Source organism: Carassius gibelio, chromosome B13 (assembly GCF_023724105.1).
Source record: "Carassius gibelio isolate Cgi1373 ecotype wild population from Czech Republic chromosome B13, carGib1.2-hapl.c, whole genome shotgun sequence".
NCBI lineage: Eukaryota > Metazoa > Chordata > Actinopteri > Cypriniformes > Cyprinidae > Carassius > Carassius gibelio.
Window position 1 is genome coordinate 25052820 of NC_068408.1, and position 20145 is coordinate 25072964.

The following is a 20145-nucleotide window of genomic DNA, read 5'->3' on the forward strand; positions in this document are numbered from 1 at the left end:
CGTTTTAGAAATCATCAGAAGTTATATATCAACTGAAAACTTAAAATCTCAAAATTCATCCTTTAAAACTCATTTTAAAATCAGACATTGCATTACCATGTAAATGCTACATCAATTTCATGTTACAAAATATTTTCATTCTTGAATTATAAAAATGTAAGTTTGGATCATGCACTACAAAGTCAATGTTAAAAAATGTGAGTGACAGTTAAGGGTTTAAAGATATAGAGAATATAGTAAATGCTTTTAATAGCCACTTTATTTCTGTGAGAGTAACCCACAACTATAGTAATTTATTAATCTATAGTTTATTTTTTTGTAACCTTTGTAATCATCTGAATGTAGAACATCCTTTTTTTGGTTTTGTGTGTTTGTAATTGTTTTATTGTGAAAATGTTTGTACTGCCATTTTAGCCAAAACTTCCTGGAAGAAGAGATTTGCATCTCAATGGGACTATCCTGGAATCCAAAACATTAAATGTTATAATCACGGCAATTTAGGTGTTTTTTTATCATTATTATTTAAAAATAGGCCATACGTTTATGTGATAATAAATGGATTCATATGATCACTATATATATATATATATATATATATATATATATATATATATATATATATATATATATATATATATATATATATATATTATATATATATATATATATAATTTTTATATTGCATTCATTTCACATTTAATATTTACATTTATGTAGAAACAATATAAAGATATTATATTTAATAAAAAATGAAAATTATGGCATCTTTTTTATAACTGAAGGCCAGTATCACTGATACAATACACATCACTATAAAATTGTTTACCCTCCTAATATTTAACTATTGACTATAGTCATTCAACATTACAGTATAATTGAGAGCTATCAATTTTAACATTTATTAGAAAGAAAATACCTTCTAATTTAAGAGAACTTAAAATGATCTTCACTTAAACCCATTAAAATAAATGGCATATACACCTGTGCCTTTCAGCAGAAACATACAGAAATTGAATAAAGTTATCAGAATCTAAATTAAATACAGATTAATCTTTAAAGCTATAAAAGTTATTGATTTCCTCTTTTTTGTTCTTTCTTTGATTAACATGCGTTACAGTAGCTGGGTTATTATGTTATTTGGCTGATATTTCTTTAAAAGCTATTTCTTTCTGACACACATTGTATTTTCTCACAACTCTCTTTACCTTTTTTGGACCCACTTCAGATCTTAAAACTCTACTAATGGGCTGACGTTTAATCAAGTGTATAAGATGAGGGAGTCAGTGCTGGGCTACTCCAGGACAGTTTTGAAAACCATTTCAGGGAGATTTTCTTAAATATGACTTATATATAGCACATTATATGCATACAAAGTTTTACAGCAGATTTAATCACCTTTTTGGTCAATTTTAACTTAACTGACCATGACATTGGATGCTCATAATTTATTTTGTGCTTTGTTATAAAATGACATAGGCTACAATGCACACCAGCACTTTTGTTCATGCAATTCAAGAGCATGTGCTCCGAGCACAGTAGCATTTCTCAAAGTGCTTTCCCTTGTGCTAAAGTGAAGCTGGAGCATGTGTCTGAAACATCTCCAATTTTAATGTGGTCGTAAAGATGACCAAAGAAGAACAGAGAGAGAGAGAGTCTGAAGAGTATAAACAATTCTTGTTGGCATACTTGAGTTTGTCCAGTGTGCACTTTGGATCCTCCAGGTTTTTAGAGAGCAGCTTGACTCCTGAGTCTCCTGGGTGATTGTAGCTCAGATCCAGCTCCTCTAGATGTGAAGGGTTTGAACTCAGAGCTGAAGATACATAACGACAGCCCTTTTCTGTCACCATACAACCTGACAATCTAAAAATACAGAAATAGTCAATATCACAATAGTTTGAAAGATGTCACAAACACACAGTCACAGTGTGGTAACTGTCAGTTTTTATAGGTTTAATCGCCAAAGTAAAAAAAAGTGTAGACACCTGATACATTTACACTCCAGTAAAATTTTCAGTAGAAATGTACTGATGAAAAGGAACAAAGTATTTCCACACTAAAAAGCCCAGGTCGAAAACTGAAGAAACCTAATATCACTGTGTCAGTCCAATGCTTTGGAGCGTGTGTTGAGAAATCCCGGCAGCTTTCAATGAAGTGCTTATTGAGGCTAAAATTGCTTTAGAGCAATGATGTCATTGGTGATGTCCGAAGACTTGCTTGGCCTGACTGGTTCAGGAAGGGGTTTGAATCTTGTAAATTAACAATCCTCTGGCCTTTTAAACCCAGCCACTTTTTAGTTTCAGACTAATAATATTGCCCCTCCTGCCTATAATGGTCAAAAACATTATTTATAAACATTTCAAGACAGTACCTGTCACAGTTAAGTTATATAATGTTATGCAATCACCATATACCACTAGAAAATATAATTCTATTCATATAAACACACTCACCTGAAGGATTATTAGGAACACGTGTTCAATTTCTCATTAATGCAATTATCTAATCAACCAATCATAGGGGAAATGCTTCAGTGCATTTAGGGGTGTGGTCCTGGTCAAGACAATCTCCTGAACTTCAAACTGAATGTCAGAATGGGAAAGAAATTTGATTTAAACAATTTTGAGCGTGGCATGGTTGTTGGTGCCAGGCGGGCCAGTCTGAGTATTTCACAATCTACTCAGTTACTGGGATTTTCACGCACAACCATTTCTAGGGTTTACAAAGAATGGTGTGAAAAGGGAAAAACATCCACTATGCAGCAGCAGTCCTGTGGGCAAAAATGCCTTGTCGATGCTAGAGGTCAGAGGCGAATGGGCCGATTGATTCAAGCTGATAGAAGAGCAACTTTGACTGAAATAACCACTCTTTACAACCGAGGTATGCAGCAAAGCATTTGTGAAGCCACAACATGCACAACCTTGAGGCAGATAGGCTACAACAGCAGAAGACCTTACCGGGTACCACTCATCTCCACTACAAATAGGAAAAAGAGGTTACAATTTGCACAAGCTCACCAAAATTGGACAGTTGAAGACTGGAAAAATGTTGCCGGGTCTGATGAGTCTCTTTTTCTGTAGAGTCAGAATTTGGCGTAAAAAGAATGAGAACATGGATCCATCATGCCTTGTTACCACTGTGCAGGCTGCTGGTTGTGGTGTAATGGTGTGGGGGATGTTTTCTTGGCACACTTTAGGCCCCTTAGTGCCAATTGGGCATCGTTTAAATGCCATGGCCTACCTGAGCATCGTTTCTGACCATGTCCATCCCTTAATGACCACCATGTACCCATCCTCTGATGGCTACTTCCAGCAGGATAATGCACCATGTCATAAAGCTCAAATCATTTCGAATTGGTTTCTTGAACATGACAATGAGTTCAATGTACTAAAATGGCCCCACAGTTACCCGATCTCAACCCAATAGAGCATCTTTGGGATGTGGTGGAACAGGAGCTTCGTGCCCTAGATGTGCATCCCACAAATTTCCATCAACTGCAAGATGCTATCCTAACAATATGGGCAAACATTTCTAAATAATTTTTTCTTGTTGAATCAATGCCACGTAGAATTAAGGCAGTTCTGAAGGCGACAGGGGGTCAGACACAGTATTAGTATGGTGTTCCTAATAATCCTTTAGGTGAGTGTATTTTACTTTTAATCTTAAACAATTTTATAAACTGTCATTTTAAAGTGGTCACATGATCTGATTAAAATTTTTACTTTCTCTTTGAAATGTTACAAGCTCTTGGTGCATAAAGATGATCTGAGAAACTGTAAAGGGACGTGAATTCTGGAACGTGAATATTAATTATTGATTTTTTTTATTAGGAAAAGGTGTGTTAAATATTTTCAATTGAAATATTCACAGCTTAAACGAACAACTATGTTAAATTTCAGGACCTAAAAATGCAAGCCCTGGAAATACAAGGCATTAAAATGCAAGTACTCTTAATGCAATGCATATTTTTTTCAGTTGGTCCTTTTCAGCATGCTTTTTTGTTTCAAAGACATATGCCATTATTTTACTTCCATAATAAGTACCAAACTTTAATCTGTGAATTTGGCAACCTACTGGCCGTCATTATAATAGTGGTTCACTTCTTCGATTTGGTACGATTGCATTCACATCAGCAGCAAACCATACCAGAGTTCACATGAACAGTACCCCAGACCACCATTTTTAAGCGGACTCGGGTACAGTTCGCAGGTGCGCACCCGAGTTCAGATGACAGTGTTCACATCATCCAAACGAACCAAACTCTGACATCAATCGAACCCGGGTGTGCACCAAAAGTGTTAGTTTTTAAAGCACCCTAAAACTGTGAAACAAACCGAACTGTATACAAGACTGAACTGAATGCCATCTTTGTCATATAATATTATTTGAAGTTTCTTTTAAGGTTTTACAATAAAGCTTTGAATGTTTGTTGTCATATTTTAGGATGCCATCACCCTAAAAAATAAAGTATTTTATAATATTTTACAGTATTTTAACTTTGTAAGAGCAATGTAGACTGCTCTCGAATGTGCATGTCTTGCTTTTTGTCCGGCAAGCGGGAGATCAAAAGATTTTCACTGCAATATATGTAAAGATGTCTAAGTCATAACAATAACATAATTTCATATATTCATTATATTTTGACGAGCGTCCCGATTCCACATCAGCATCGCCCTGGTAATTCACGAGGAGCACCTGCTTGAAGCTCATCACGGGCTGTTCACCTGCACCTGCATCTCATCAGCCAGGCCTCATATAAACAGCATGCACTCAGGAAAAGGGTGAAAAGCCTCTCCACAAGCTACCCCACTGATACTTCTCTCTCACCTTCCTTCCAGAAAGCAGCCTGTGACCGGAAGACACTGCCACGATCACTCCACCAAGTCACCTGCACCTGGACCAGAGGGAGAGCACCCTTGCATGCCAAATCACCCCCATCACCCCCGCAACCCTTAACTTTATAATAAAATCCACCCTCCGGGGCTTTACACTTGAGTTTGCTTTTGCGTATTCCTTCCACCCCGCCACACTGGTGGAGAATGCGGGCAGAACTGTGGAAGGAATACAAATCTGCGATTGCCCAGCAATTCACACTCCTTCTTGTTTTTTTTCCTTGTCTTTTCTCTGCCAGGCGGCCGCTGCGCCACGAACCTCCAGGATGGAAGAAAGCCTCCAGCATCTAACGGAGGTCAGCATCTGCCAGCAACAGATCACAGAACACCTAGTCGCTCGAGTGGACCAGACCGAGCGAGAACTCGGCGAGCTCGACGTATTCCACTGCCGACCCGCTAGTGAAAGTGTCCCAGCTATTGCCCAAGATGACCACTGATGGCGATATATAGAGGCCTTTCTCCAGATGTTCGAAAACACAGCCGGCCAGGAGGGCTGGGAGAGCGACGACTGGCTCAGCAGGCCTTCTTCACCCTGCCGATGGAAGTGGCAAATGATTATGGCGAGCTGAAAAAGGAAATCCTGTCCCGACTGGGGCTCTTCTCTGTTTTGCGCTGCCCAGCACTTCCACGAATGGGACTATAAACTTCGTCTCCCAGCCTGAGCCCAGGCGGCTGAACTGTCCCGCCTTGCGTGGCTTTGGTTGCTCACCAGAGAGCCCACGGCTGCCCAAGTTGTAGATCGCATTGTCGTGGACTGATTCCTCCGGGCCCTTCTCCAGACTCACCGGCAAGTGGTTGGGATGTGAAACCCTACCACTATAACCGAGCTCAACGAGGTGGTGAAACTGGTGGATGCTGCCCAACAGCAGCATACTTTGTTGGATCAGCAGCTATGCTAATGATGTCTCTATTTTGTTTCTATGTTTCGCCCCGGGATTTCCATCCCGTGGTAACTAGGACTTACACAAGCTCCAGTCTGTATCCAGAACACCTGAGAAGAGATGATGCTGACCCTCAGAGGACCTCATATGATGCTAACCCTGAATCAACAAACAGAACTAACAATTATTGCTAAATGTGTGACTGCATCATATAATAACTTAATTAAAAATATTGATAGTTCATCGTCTAGCTGACTACGTCTTGTATTATTATTTTTATTTTTTCTAAAATCCTGTCAAATGCGCACAAACTACTAGCTACTACTAAATATTGTAGAAACATAATTTTCTGTAAAGTTGCTTTGTAACGATTTATTTTGTTAAAAGCGCTATACAAATAAACTTGAATTGAATTGAACAACGGGACACCGGGGAGCAGTCGAGGCCGGAACGGCCAACTCCAACGCAGATGGCCTTTCCCGGATCTGGTCAGCTTATGCAGGTCATTTCAAAATCAGGCTGAATGCCTGGACCACGTGTGAGTTATGATGTAAAAAAAATTGTCCCAAAGCCTGGCCCTAGAGTCTTAAATAAGTTGAGCTCCATCAGGCTTGGGCTGAAATGCAGGAATTAACACCAATCATAATAAGCATGAGCACCATTAGATTGTCTGTGGCATCAGTGTTGCAACAATATACAGAGATATTTTCAATGTTACTCAGAAAACAGGACACAGGTCTAACTCATCTGAAGTACTCCTGCTTAATATTACACTGTTATACAGAAAAAAAATATTCTATCTCTTGTGCTAGCTACTGTGCAAAGACCACCATGAAAGTATGCTGATATTCTAAAAGATTTGCAGATTCCCCTCAGACCTGCTGGATAATGTTGATAAGGCACTAATGGTCAGAGACTTTAACATTCACACTAATATTACAAATTATGCATTAGGACTTAAACTCTTTTGTGGTCAACCAAAACATCACAGTACGATTCACTGTATAACCCCTTTAGATTACCTCAGTATCTTCAGCTGACAGTTTGGACTCTTCAGTCCATCAGAAAGAAGCTTCACTCCTGAATTGTGCAGGTCATTGTTACTCAGATCCAGCTCTCTCAGACAGGAAGTAGAGGACGGTAAAACTGATGACAAACTCTCACAAGACTGAGCACTGAGACTACATATGGAACATCTGAACAAGAAAATCCCAAAGTCATTGCATACAGAATAAATCTTAGCAATGCAATTTTAATTTAATGAATAAATAAATCAGCCAAAGTGTTTGAATTCAGACTTTAGTATCTTCAGCTGACAGTTTGGGCTCTTCAGCCCATCAGAAAGAAGCTTCAATCCTGAATTGTGCAGGTCATTGTTACTCAGGTCCAGCTCTCTCAGACGGGAGGTTGAGGATTGTAATACTGATGACAAACTCTCACAAGACTGAGCCGTGAGATTACACCCAGGTAGCCTGTGCAGAGAGAAAGAGAAAAAATAAATAAATAAATAAACAGTGATATTAACCAGCAGTCCACGTTATATTTGAAAGAAGGATTTTGTTTGTCTGCTCGTTTCTAACAAGGAAGGTTTTAGGCTGGGCCACTGCCATCTAGGAGACCCAGTGATCCACTTTTCCTGAGAATGGCCGAGATGCTGGTGCTCCTGTTCCTTCGACAGGGTGAGAGCACTGCTGAGGCATTTGCTCTCCATTTTTGCACATTAGTGGCTTGGCTCAAACCATCTGGGTTGAGGATACCTTGTAACAGCTCTTCCACATGGGCTAAATTGAGAACTTCTGTCAGAATTGGCTTTTCGTGATGAAGAAAAGGATTTGAATAAATTCAATGCAGCTTAGTCATGCACCTCTCCTACCTGAGGAGAGAGATACTGTGGCCAACCCGATCATGTGAAGGCCACTTGCCAAGTTCAGCCCAACCAAGATTATCCATTTTAGGTAAGTGCATGTTAATTAATGTCTTACTCATGTTCTTGTATGGAATTACCTGTTCAATTGACTGTGTCTGAGAAAATAATTTGTACTACTGCTATGTTTGACTCTGGAGCTGCAGGCAATCTCACTGATACTGAGCAGTATGATATACTAGTGACTTCCTGTGCATGTCTTTTTTCAGTTGCTGCATTAGAGGAGCACCTCTGGGTTTGTGCTATGTCCATAATTTTTCTCAATTTTCGTACTCATATTATTCTTATTGTATTTTTCTAGCGCTCAAATAGATCACTTGTATTATGTCTACGTTTCTGTCTAGTGTTTTATAATTGAAAAAATATGCAGTGGTATGTTTAATGACTAAATAGTTTGTAGAAGCCTTCAATACAGTTGGTAAATATATCTTCATATTTGGGGCGGTGGGGGAGACTAGACAGTCTTAAAAAAATGTTTTCAGGAATCAAATTTTTCATGATATCTTCTTCAGAATTGAAATATAAACTCATAAGACGTGACTTTCAACCCATTACTTTTCTAGATTGCTCTAGGACTGATTTCATGTATTTTTATATCAAATAAAGAAAAATCAGTGTGGTAAAAAAAAAATTCTAAGGCACTTTAGTGTCAATAACTTAATATTTTTGAGCATTATCAAATCTGGGTGATAAAAGGTAAAGCCCAAAGGGTCTTCTTTCCAAAGACACCAATTTTGTTGTGTTACACAACACAGAAATAAGGAACTGTTACGATTTTAAGTTAGGTAGGGCACTTTCAGCTGTGAGTCCCATAATGGGGGGTGCTGGCTTATAGGTAAAATTTATTCAATCTGTCAATCATTGCAATTATGAGAGTGAGTCATGCTTTTATATGCAAATGTCACTCCAAAAACTTTCCAGCATGTGGCCGCTTGTCTTCTTAGCAGCATGAAAATGTCATATTTAGCAGGACACCTGGGGACCCTGATTTTTGTACAGATGATTACTTTCTCATAAGGTGTTATTGCAGAAACACTGCTTTTGTCCTCCAAGAAAATACCACTGATAGATTCATACTACAATATAAAGTTAATCTGCTAGTCATATTAATAAAACAACTATTCATACAACATATTTATACATAATAAATAATAAATGAAAATGAAAGTCAAACCTTAGTATCTCCAGCTGACAATTTTGACTCTTCAGTCCATAAGAAAGCAGCTTCACTCCTGAATCCTTTAGGCCATTTATACACAGGTCCAGCTCATTCAGATGAGAGTTTGGTGATTGGAGAGCTGAACATACAGTTTCACAGTGCTGATCAAAAGGGCAACATCCAGCAAGTCTATAACAGAACATGACAGTGCAGTGAGGAGGAGATGGATGGTTAATGTCATTTTTTCTGTATTCTGTGTCTGACAAAATGTATTTTATTGATCACATATTTAATATCCTGGTTGACATGAAGGTCTCTGAACACATGCCATGATGGTTTCAGTGGCTATCTGTAAATCCTAATGTAAGGACATTAGGTGGAGTCTAAACATGAAAAATGAAAATCCCCATTGTAAAATTAACACTGCTCTGTATTTATAATGTAGCCACAAGCAGTATTAAGAATAACACTGAGGCATAATTATAAATTAAGATCAATGTTGACATTTTCAATAATGTTTTTTTTCTGAGCATTTGTGCATTGATAAGAAGCACATCATGTCTGTGTCCAATATTCAGTCAAACAGTGCTTTAAAGGGGACCCATCATGCCATTTTCACAAGGTGTAAAATAAGTCTTTGATGTACCCAGAGTGTATATGTGAAGTTTTAACTTAAAATATCTTACAGATTATTTTTATAGCTTGTTTAAATTGCCACTTTTAGGCTACAAGCCTTTCCCTTTAAATGCAAATTAGCTGGTGCTCCGGGGAAGAGGGCGGAGCTTTAAGAGCTCAAGCTCTGGCAATACTAGCCTTTGCAAATAAACACTACTTGCTGACATCACATTAGTAGCAATGCTGAAAACTGGTCATAGGGAGCCACTGCTTATTATTTATGGGGATTAAAAGTCATTTTACGGGGTGGTTGTGTACACACTGCCAACACACATTTATGTCCAAACAACATGTGAAAGTGAAAATTGCAAAATAGGTCCCCTTTAAGTTTTGTGTAGTTTGATGACTTATTCAAAGTAAATCAAAGTTAGGGTGAGGCATTTCTTCACTGTAAATATGTTCTATTAAAGACAATCCAGCCGTTATGTATTTACATAGTAACAGGATGAACAGAGATTGCCTGTTAAAGATGCAATGACACATTTTGCTCAAGTATTCTTCAGTGGGTATTGAGACTCACCTTCACATCAACATTCCCAAACAACTCAAATCAAATCAAACTAGCTGTGTCAGCAGGAAACACTCAATTTGAGTTTAATGTTCATGGTGATAAAATGTATAAAATGTGTACAATTAAATATAATGCTTTATCTTTAATGTTGTGGGCCTATCTTCAGCCAGAGGGAGTGCAGCCCCGAATAGCCTTGCAGCATAATCTTGAAGTATTTTTAAATTTGTTTGTCTTTGCCATGTAGACCGTCTCAAGCTCCCTCATATCGGGCATGGAGGCCATTCCCAGCTCAATCATCTCACCAATAGCAGCCATTTCCCAGTCCCTCTTCTTAGACACAGCAGCTGTTTCCTCTCCCTTCAATGCAATCATGGTGGTCATCCCTGAACTCCCCATTTACTATTTAATGACCACTGAGGTCATTCCCAAACACTCTTAGTGGCTTGATACAAATAAAGGTTGAATATTCTGAAATGCATAACTAAAATTAAATGAAACTCTTTGAATACTTGCAGAATACTTACATGAGAACATGTGTCTGTAACATGAATCTATAGAAAGCTTGAAATGTCTACTTTTAAATTAACCTATTCAAACTGAAAAAAAATATTCACTCATAAAGTAATCAGTATGAAACCAAAGCGAGGTTCAAACTTTCCTGTCTCAACTCATTATCTGTAATTTGATCACACCCATGCACAGCGCAGCTTAGTCATCCACATGAGCAACATGTAAACACCAACATTTATATTTACATTTTACATTTACAATTATTCATTTAGCAGACGCTTTTATTCAAAGCGACTTACAAATGAGGACAGTGGAACCCATCAAAAACAACAAAAAATGCAATGATATATAAGTGCTATAACAAGTCTCAGTTAGCTTAACACAGTACACATAGCAAAAGCTTTTAAATAATATAATAAATAAGAAAACAGATAGAATAGAAAAAGAATAGAGCAAGCTAATGTTAGAGGTCTTATGCAAAAAATTGCATAATAAATTAAAAAAAATAGAATACAAAAAGATTAGAAAGGTATTTTTTTTTAAGATTAGAATTAGAATAGTGAATGCTAAAGTTTGAGGGTCAAATAAAGATGGAAGAGATGTGTTTTAAGCTGATTCTTGAAGATGGCTAAGGACTCTTTAGGTAAATTATTGCAGAGCCAGTGCTAGTTTTGTAGGCAAACATCAATGCCAGCAAGTGCAAATTAATAAACAGAAGTGTGACGTGTATTCTTTTCGGCTCGTTAAAAATTACAACAAAATATATTTTTTAAGAAAAATAAAAAATCTTATAGATTAGTTTGTCTTAAAGCTGCAGTAGGGAACTTTTGACGCTCTAGCGGTTAATAAACAGAACTGCTTGCATCTTGCGGAAGAACATTGTAACCGGAACTACTTCTCTCTGTTTATGTCTATGAAGAATCAAAAAGGTACTGGGTTACTCCGCCGCGGTATCCCCGAAGCAATCTAAAATAGTCCAAATATAAACACTTATTATAGGTGCACCCTAGTGTTTCAGGACAAGCCAAAAACACGGTTTGGAAAATGGATTCATGGTGTACTCGCTTATTATGTTCATTTTTCTAAATTTTGAACACAAACAAAGTTACGGACCGCAGCTATGATTGGTTATTTTTTACCGGGAGCTCATGACTTTCTGCAAATGGCAATAGGACACTGGGAGGAGCCAGAGGAGCTTGATTTTTTCACAGATTATCTGTCTCATATTCTACTGTCAGGACATAATGACAGGTTTAATAAATATGTAAAAAATATTTTTTTACAAAAGTTCCCTACAGCACTTTTAATTGCAGACTTATCTGTATACATGAATGTATACTCACAAAGCTTTTTTGCAGTTGCTCACAGCTGGTACCAGTCTTCCTCTACCCTCATCTGATGTGTTGTATTTCATGAGGTCCAGCTCATCCAGTGGCTCCTCTGACATCTGAAGCATGTAGGCGATTGTTGAGCAGTTAGCAGGTGTGAGTTCATTCTCTGAGTGATTATCGGATTTCACAAACTCCTGAATCTCTCTGGACAGAGTCTGATCTTTTACCTCCAACAGAGAGAGGAACAGATTGATGGATCTTTCAGTGGAGAGTTTCATGATATAGTCTTTTTTCTTGATCTTGTCTTTAATGTATTGTGTGATTTGTTTGATGTTTTCTGAGCTGTTCTCTGTGTGTGTCAGTAGATCCTGTAAGAGTCTCTGATTGGACTCCAATGAGACGCCCAGCAGGAACCGCAGGAACAGATCCAGACGTCCATTTTCCCTCTTAAGAGCTTCATCTACTGCTGATCTTAGTAGATCATACAAAGAGTTTTCCTGAGAACTGTATCTTTCATAATTAATGTCCTGCAATGGCTCCATGTTCTTTGTCAGATGGCAGTAAAACAGATAAAAAGCAGCAAGAAATTCCTGAATGCTCAGGTGAATGAAGCTGTAGACTTTCCTCTGATGAATCACAGATTCCTCCTTAAAGATCTCACTGCAAATCCCAGAATACACTGAGGCGTCAGTGACGTCTATGCTGCTCTCAATCAGGTCCTCCTCATAGAACATCACATTGCCCTTCATCAGCTGTTTGAAAGCCACTTCAGCAAGTTTCACAATCACTTCTCTGTTGGACGGCAGGAGTTTCTCTGGATCTCTCTCTTCATACTTCTGCTTCCTCATGTTGATCTGAATCAGCAGGAAGTGGATGTACATTTCAGTCAGAGTTTGAGGGATTTCTGCTCTCAGATCTTCTTCCAGGAGCTTCTGAAGCACAGTGGATGAGATCCAGCAGAAGACGGGGATGTGGCACATGATGTGGAGGCTTCTTGCTCTTCTGATGTGTGAGATGATTCTGCTGGCTTGATGCTCATCACTGATTCTCTTCCTGAAATATTCCTCCTTCTGAGGATCAGTGAATCCCTGAATTTCTGTCAGACGGTGGATGTATTCGGAGGGGATCTGATTGGCTGCTGCTGGTCTGGAGGTGATCCAGATGAGAGCAGAGGGAAGCAGCTCTCCTTTCATCAGCTTTGACATCAACACAGCCACTGATGAAGTCTCAGTCACATCACAAACTTTCTGAGCGTCTGAAAACATCAGTGTGATTCTGCTTTCATCCAGACCATCAAAGATGAACACAACTTTACACTCCTCATAAATCTGTGAGTCCAGATCTTGAAGTTCAGGATGAAAGTCCAGCAGAAGTCTGTGAAGACTGTACTGATGATCTCGGATCAAGTTCAGCTCTCGAAATGGTAGCACAAACATGAAATCTACATCCTGATTGGCTTTTCCCTCGGCCCAGTCCAGAATGAACTTCTGCACAGAGACGGTTTTTCCGATTCCAGCGATGCCTTTAGTAAGAACAGTCTTGATCTGCTCTTTCTCCTCACATCCTGCTTCAGCGGAGCCTTTAAAGATGTCATTGCAGTAGATTGGAGTGTCTTGTGAGTGTTGTGTTCTGGCTGTTTTCTCCATCTGTAAAACCTCATGTTCTTCATTCACTCCTTCTCTCTCTCCCTCTATGATGTAGAGCTGTGTGTAGATGCTGTTCAGGAGGGTTTCATTTTCCTGGAGTTTGATTCCCTCAAATAATCTCTCATACTTGTTCCTCATGCTGGTTTTGTGCTGCTCTTTGACTGTTTGTAGTTCATCATTCAGTGGTTGAGGAGGATGATCAGGCTGATTATTGCTATGCACATAACAGAAACAAGAAGATCAATATAATGAATGAATGAGAAACTTAGCTTAGATAATTTAGAACGGAAACTTCTAAATTATCTAAGCTTACAGAGTGTGTTAAAAATGTAAAAGATTGGATGACCAATAATTTTCTCCAATTAAATTTGGATAAGACAGAGATATTAATTATTGGACCAAAAAACACTACACAGAATCTAGTAGACTACAGTTTGCAACTAGACGGATGTACTGTTACTTCCTCTACAGTCAGAAATCTGGGTGTTATATTAGACAGCAATTTGTCTTTTGAAAATCATATTTCCAATGTTACAAAAACTGCATTCTTCCATCTTAGAAACATTGCCAAGCTACGAAACATGTTATCTGTTTCTGATGCAGAAAAGCTAGTTCATGCATTCATGACCTCTAGACTGGACTATTGTAATGCACTTCTAGGTGGTTGTCCTGCTTCGTCAATAAACAAGCTACAGGTAGTCCAAAATGCAGCAGCTAGAGTCCTTACCAGGTCAAGAAAATATGATCATATTACCCCAATTTTACAGTCTCTGCACCGGCTACCTATTAAATTCCGTATCAGTTACAAACAGTGTTGTGCTAGTTACTAAGAAATAGTAACTAGTTAAAGTTACCTCATTCAAAAAGTAACTCAATTACTTTGTTGATTACTTACACCAAAAAGTAATGTACTACTGTTAAAAGTAACTTTTTAGTTACTTTTTTAAAGAATGTTCTTTAATGTTCCCATTAATGCCCTTTTATGCGTTTATGGTCTTTACAAACACAAAACTGACTTAAACAGAAAGTAATTTTTAAACACTATTTTGATTAAGTCCAGCACAAACTGAATATTGTATATCACAAGGATTTCTGAAATAATATCATATGAGACCATGACCAGCATTTTTGCGTTTGTTTTACATTAACCACCAATAGGATAAGACACCGCTGCCTGTGTTTTATAGTCTAACATGAACGCTAAAAGAAGAAGAAAAATAGGTAAAAAGCGATACAAAACAAATAATGTGCCGGTTATGTTGTCATTTCTTTTTTTAACTGAATGTAATGTTATAATAGGCCTAATTATTTTATAATACCAACATTAAAAATGAAGCATGCATCTAACTTTGTTTGGAGCTCAACAAAATAAGTCTTAATGTTAAGAAAGAATAGTACACAAACATTTTCAAAACTGTAAAAGGTTATTTAAAAATAAGGCATTCATGAATTATTTCATGACAAACATTTTTACTGTCTGAAGTGCACTCATTGATTAAGCCACATGAGCAACATGTCAGTCACAATGCCAGGTTTATTTTATAATAATAATCAAGTGCTAAGATTATCAAAAATTTAACTAGATTTTGATGCATATCTTTCTTATTAAATCGTTGTATTAAACCTCGTACACTTCAGACACTTTGCTGTAAACCTATTACACATAATGATATTCATTAAGACTGTATGTTAACACGTAGCTGTATGAATCCGTGAGTACAGTTTACAAATCCGAGGGAACGGATTGTGAAAGCGTGCACACAGATAATGAATTCGTGGGTACAGATTCTAAAACCGAGTGTACGGTATACAAAATCTAAGTGCATGGATTGGAAATTCGTGGGCACGGTTTGTTAAACCGAGGGAACAGTTTCTGAATTTGTGAGTACGGAATGAATTTTTTTCTCCTACAGGTGACGTGTGGTGCTCCGTATTACATTCGAACCAGAAAGACACAGCTTAAATTTGACTAAAAGGTTTTTGTCTTTATGTTCAACTAAAGTGAAATAATGAGCATATGTCCAATTTGAGAAACTCGTGTTGCTCTCGCCTTGACTCCCCATGACTGCTGCACATACTTGAATAAACGGAAACACGCCCACAGTGCGTCTTCATGTTTACAGCGGTTGGCATCCACCAATCCTACAATGCATCGCTGCTGCAAACATGTTAGGCTGCACTTCAGGCAAAATTAATTAATTAAAAAAAGTAACAGACAATGTGGTAACATTAACGGAGTTAATTTATTTAAAAAGTAATGTGTTACAGTATTAGTTACTGTCAAAAGTAACTGCGTTACAGTAACGCGTTATTAGTAATTACATTCTAACTACCCTTCTACCACGCTACAACCCATCACGCTCCCTAAGGTCACAAAACACTGGACTTTTGGTAGTTCCTAGGATAGCAAAGTCCACTAAAGGAGGTAGAGCCTTCTCACATTTCGCTCCCAAACTCTGGAATAGCCTTCCTGATAATGTTCAGGGTTCAAACATACTCTCTCTTATTAAATCCAGAGTAAAAACACATCTCTTTTGCTAAGAATTCAAATAATGTATCTCTTAAATTGTGAGTGTAGTTGTATCTGATCAAATGTGCATTCTTATTCTTTAGTTTGGTTTAAACTAATTAATTGTACTTTGTTGGATCAGCAGCTATGTTAATGATGTCTCTGTGTTTCTCTGTTTCTGCTGGATCTTCATCCCGTGGTAACTAGGATTTACACAAGCTCCAGTCTGGATCCAGAACACCTGAGAAGAGATGATGCTGACCCTCAGAGGACCTCAGATGATGCTAACCCTGAATCAACAACAGAACTAACAAATATTGCTACAAGTGTGACTGGATCATATAATAATTGCTGTAAATAATGTTCATTGTCTGGCTGACTACGTCTTGTATTGATTTTTCTTTAAAATCCTGTCATATGCACATAAACTGACAGTCACCACTTATAAGCTACTACTAAAAATTGTAGAAACTTAATTTTCTGTAAAGTTGCTTTGTAATGATTTGTATCATAAAAAGCACTATACAAATAAACTTAAATTGAATTGAAACTTGAATGAGTAGAGTATGAAAAGAACTAGTAAAGCCATGTGTGTCATTCTCTGGACCAGCTGAGACACAATAAACAGCTTTAATACAGACTCAGACTATTTTTATGCAGAAACTAATCACAGATGGTCAAGAACTATTTTAATTCTTAAAATGAGACTTAGTAAAAATCCTCTTTAATCGCTCTATAATGGTACATTTGTGGTGATGCTCAAAATATAGTTAAACCAATTAATGTGCATTCAGTTATGGTGTTGATGGTTAAAGAAGATAGTGATTTCAAATATTGTCGTGCTCTCATTTTACAGCAGCAGTTAAATCAGCTGCATGTCTGCAACCACACAGGCTCAGAGGTCACAGCCTCATCACTGATGTTTAAATATGGTCTGTTATCTCACCTGGGGTTAAAGGGCACTGATCCATCACTGAATTTAGGGTGTTCTGTCATGGATGTATCACTCATCATAGACACACAGCTTGGCTCAGGAGATGCTGCCCTCTTTTTCTCTTTTCTGGTGTTAATGAGAAAGTCACATCAATAATTCAGATTATTTTTCTCTATCACCAATGTTTATCATTCTTTTAATACTGTTTCCAGTAGTAGTTATTGTCTCACCTGGGGTTAAAGGGCACTAATCCTCCACTGAATTTAGGGCGTTCTGTCATGGATGTATCACTCATCATAGACACACAGCTTGGCTCAGGAGATGCTGCCCTCTTTTTCTCTTTTCTGGTGATAATGAGAAAGTCACATCAATAATTCAGATTATTTTTTTCTATCACCAATGTTTATCATTCTTTTAATACTGTTTCCAGTAGTAGTTATTGTCTCACCTGGGGTGAAAGGGCACTGATTCATCACTGAATTTAGGGTGTTCTGTCATGGATGTATCACTCATCATAGACACACAGCTTGGCTCAGGAGATTCTGCTCTCTGGGACTGAGAGTGATCAACATCCTCCTCCTTTCTCTCCTGATAGAAACTCATTTTACAACCAGTCTTCTTCGGTGTTTCCATAAAGATTTAATGTTCTGCATTTGGACATACAGTGACACACAACTGTCATCTTTAGACAAACTGAAAAATAAAGCATTTTCTTTATTATAAAGTTCTAGTCTACACTGGGGTCCATATTCAGAGCAGTGCTGAATTCAGCTAAACATATGTGTTGCATTAAATGTCTCAAAAAGAGTTAACAAGCTGTTGTGGCCTCACCAAAGGAATATATCTAAAGACATTTCCAGCAAATCCCTAATATGGACAAAGACTATCACTGTAGCTGAATAAAAATGATAGAATTGACTGACAATAAACACATGGATGCAACAATATATGCCCTCACAGGAATATTAATTTCTCCTGTTCTCAATTTCTGTTTTTGACTGTTTTTGACTATTTAGCTAAGCTAAACGCTGTTTATTGTGTAATCTTGAGTATGCTAACTTTTTTTTTACTCCTGTTCTGTTTGTTTGTTTTTATGACTGTTTGCTGATTTGCTCTGCCTGGATTATTATTGAGATTGTTAGCTGCCTTCCTCAACCCTGTGCCTGTGTTTGACTATGTATTCTGATCTGTCACCCATAACCGGTTTGTCTGCATACTTCAACTTTGACATGTCAGTGTATTTTCTTGGACTGGGCAAAATATATTTTAAATGCTTTTAAATATATGGGTCATTCTACAGATTTGGTCCAAAGTCAAGAGATGAAAACTCTTATTTTTTATGTATGCAAATTATATAATATCTAAGGTACACGTTTCTAGTAATTGTGCAGTTAATTCTCTTGTTGTATTTCCAAAAAGTTTTGGAACATTTTTACTCTCCCCAAATTTGTCGCTACTGAAATACAATAATAACATAATTAAAAGGGTTATATGACCTATGAAGATTTTTCTTTCAATTAAATTGTCTAGATATACACTGAACAAAATTAAAAATTCCACACTTTTGTTTTTGCCCCCGTTTTTCATGAGCTGAACTCAAAGATACAAAACTTTTTCTATGTACACAAAAGGCGTATTTCTCTCAAATATTGTTCACAAATTTGTCTAAATCTGTGTTAGTGAGCACTTCTTTACCAAGATAATCCATCCACCTCACTGGTGTGGCATATAAATATGCTTATTAGACCAAATGATTATTGCACAGGTGACCTTACGAACAAAATGTAAACATGTTTTTAGACTGTCAAGACAGGTTTTTTTTTTTTTTTTTTGCAAAGTTGGTGACTCAATATGTCAGCTCTACTATTGTCTCTCAATGCTAAAAATTCACTCCAAAAAAATTTAAAAAGCAATAAGTATTTAAGAAAACAAAGTAATAAGGACAATTCAGCTGACAAAATTTTTATGCCACAATTCAGAATGGAGCACACACATTAACATTCATTTAGAAACAGTATCAGATCAAAACTGAATGCAGACGCATGAAGCAATCGAGTGATAGTTTAAGAAATACCGCCTGAGAATCACAGACTCACTAATAAAGTAAAATTTCACACTATGTAACAATATCAGAACAAACAGTTTTCTGTGATTCAATGACAAAGACACATTTGATCATATTTGATCAACATGAACAGATTTATATAATTTTTTTAAAAAACGTAACAATGACCTCAGCACAACATTTATGTCTCAGAAACACACAAAGTGACCAATGACACATAAGATGATATTCACACATGAAAACAACTAAAGAAAGATTAAACACTCACCACAAGTTATATTTGTATTTCCTTCTATTTTTCTCCTCTGAACTGTCATGTTGAACAGTAAATCTGAAATCTCTTTCACTTTACAGAACAAGTTAAACTGGTTTTCAAGAAAAAACATGATAATGAAAAGAATGACAGAAACATCAACAGATACACCCTCACACACACACACACACACACATAAGTGCACGCACACCACCTCCCCACACACAGACATACAGGTTTCCAGTGTTTTATGGGTTAATTCCATAGGTTTTTATACTGTAAAAACTGTACCTTTTACTCTCCAACCCCACACCTAAACATACCCTTCACACAAAACTACAGGCATTTTTACATTCTCAAATTACATTGTGTGATTTTTAAACTTTATAAACCAAAAAATGTTCCTACAAAGTCAAAATCGAAAAGTATTACTATACTTGTGGGGACATTTGTTCCCCCATAACATAGTGAATACCAGGTACACTCGCGCACACACACACACACACACACACACACACACACGCACACACACACACACACACACACACAGATCTGATTTGGGTCACATTTTACTTTAGGATCCAATTCTCACTATTAAATAACCATTAACTATGACTTTTGCCTCAATTAACCCCTTATTTGCTGCTTATTAATAGTTTATAAGGTAGTTGTTAAGTTTAGGGTATTGTTTTTTCTACCTTTATTTATATAGTGCTTTAAACAAAATACATTGCGTCAAAGCACTGAACAACATTCATTTGGAAAACAGTGTGTCAATAATGCAAAATGATAGTTAAAGGCAGTTCATCATTGAATTCAGTGATGTCATCTCTGTTCAGTTAAATAGTGTCTGTGCAT

General features: G+C 37.2%; 1 protein-coding gene across 3 annotated transcripts; it reads right to left on the reverse strand.

Moving 5' to 3' along the window:
- Nucleotides 1-1550: 1550 nt before the first annotated feature.
- On the reverse strand, nt 1551-19406 carry LOC127970127 (NACHT, LRR and PYD domains-containing protein 12-like). Of its 3 annotated transcripts, XM_052572407.1 has the most exons (9): nt 19303-19406; nt 17418-17616; nt 17200-17313; nt 16982-17095; nt 11893-13740; nt 8869-9042; nt 7069-7242; nt 6793-6966; nt 1551-1860 (listed from the first exon to the last, which is right to left on the reverse strand). In XM_052572407.1, the coding sequence occupies exons 2-9, from the start codon at nt 17600-17602 to the stop codon at nt 1566-1568; spliced, it is 3078 nt and encodes a 1025-aa protein (XP_052428367.1). In that variant the 5' UTR covers nt 17603-17616; nt 19303-19406; the 3' UTR covers nt 1551-1565. The 3 variants fall into 3 exon arrangements, with proteins under 3 accessions (XP_052428367.1, XP_052428368.1, XP_052428369.1); XM_052572408.1 differs by lacking the exon at nt 17200-17313 and having other exon boundaries at nt 19303-19404; XM_052572409.1 differs by lacking the exons at nt 1551-1860; nt 6793-6966; nt 7069-7242; nt 8869-9042; nt 19303-19406 and having other exon boundaries at nt 11889-13740.
- Between the last annotated feature and the right edge of the window lie 739 nt (nt 19407-20145).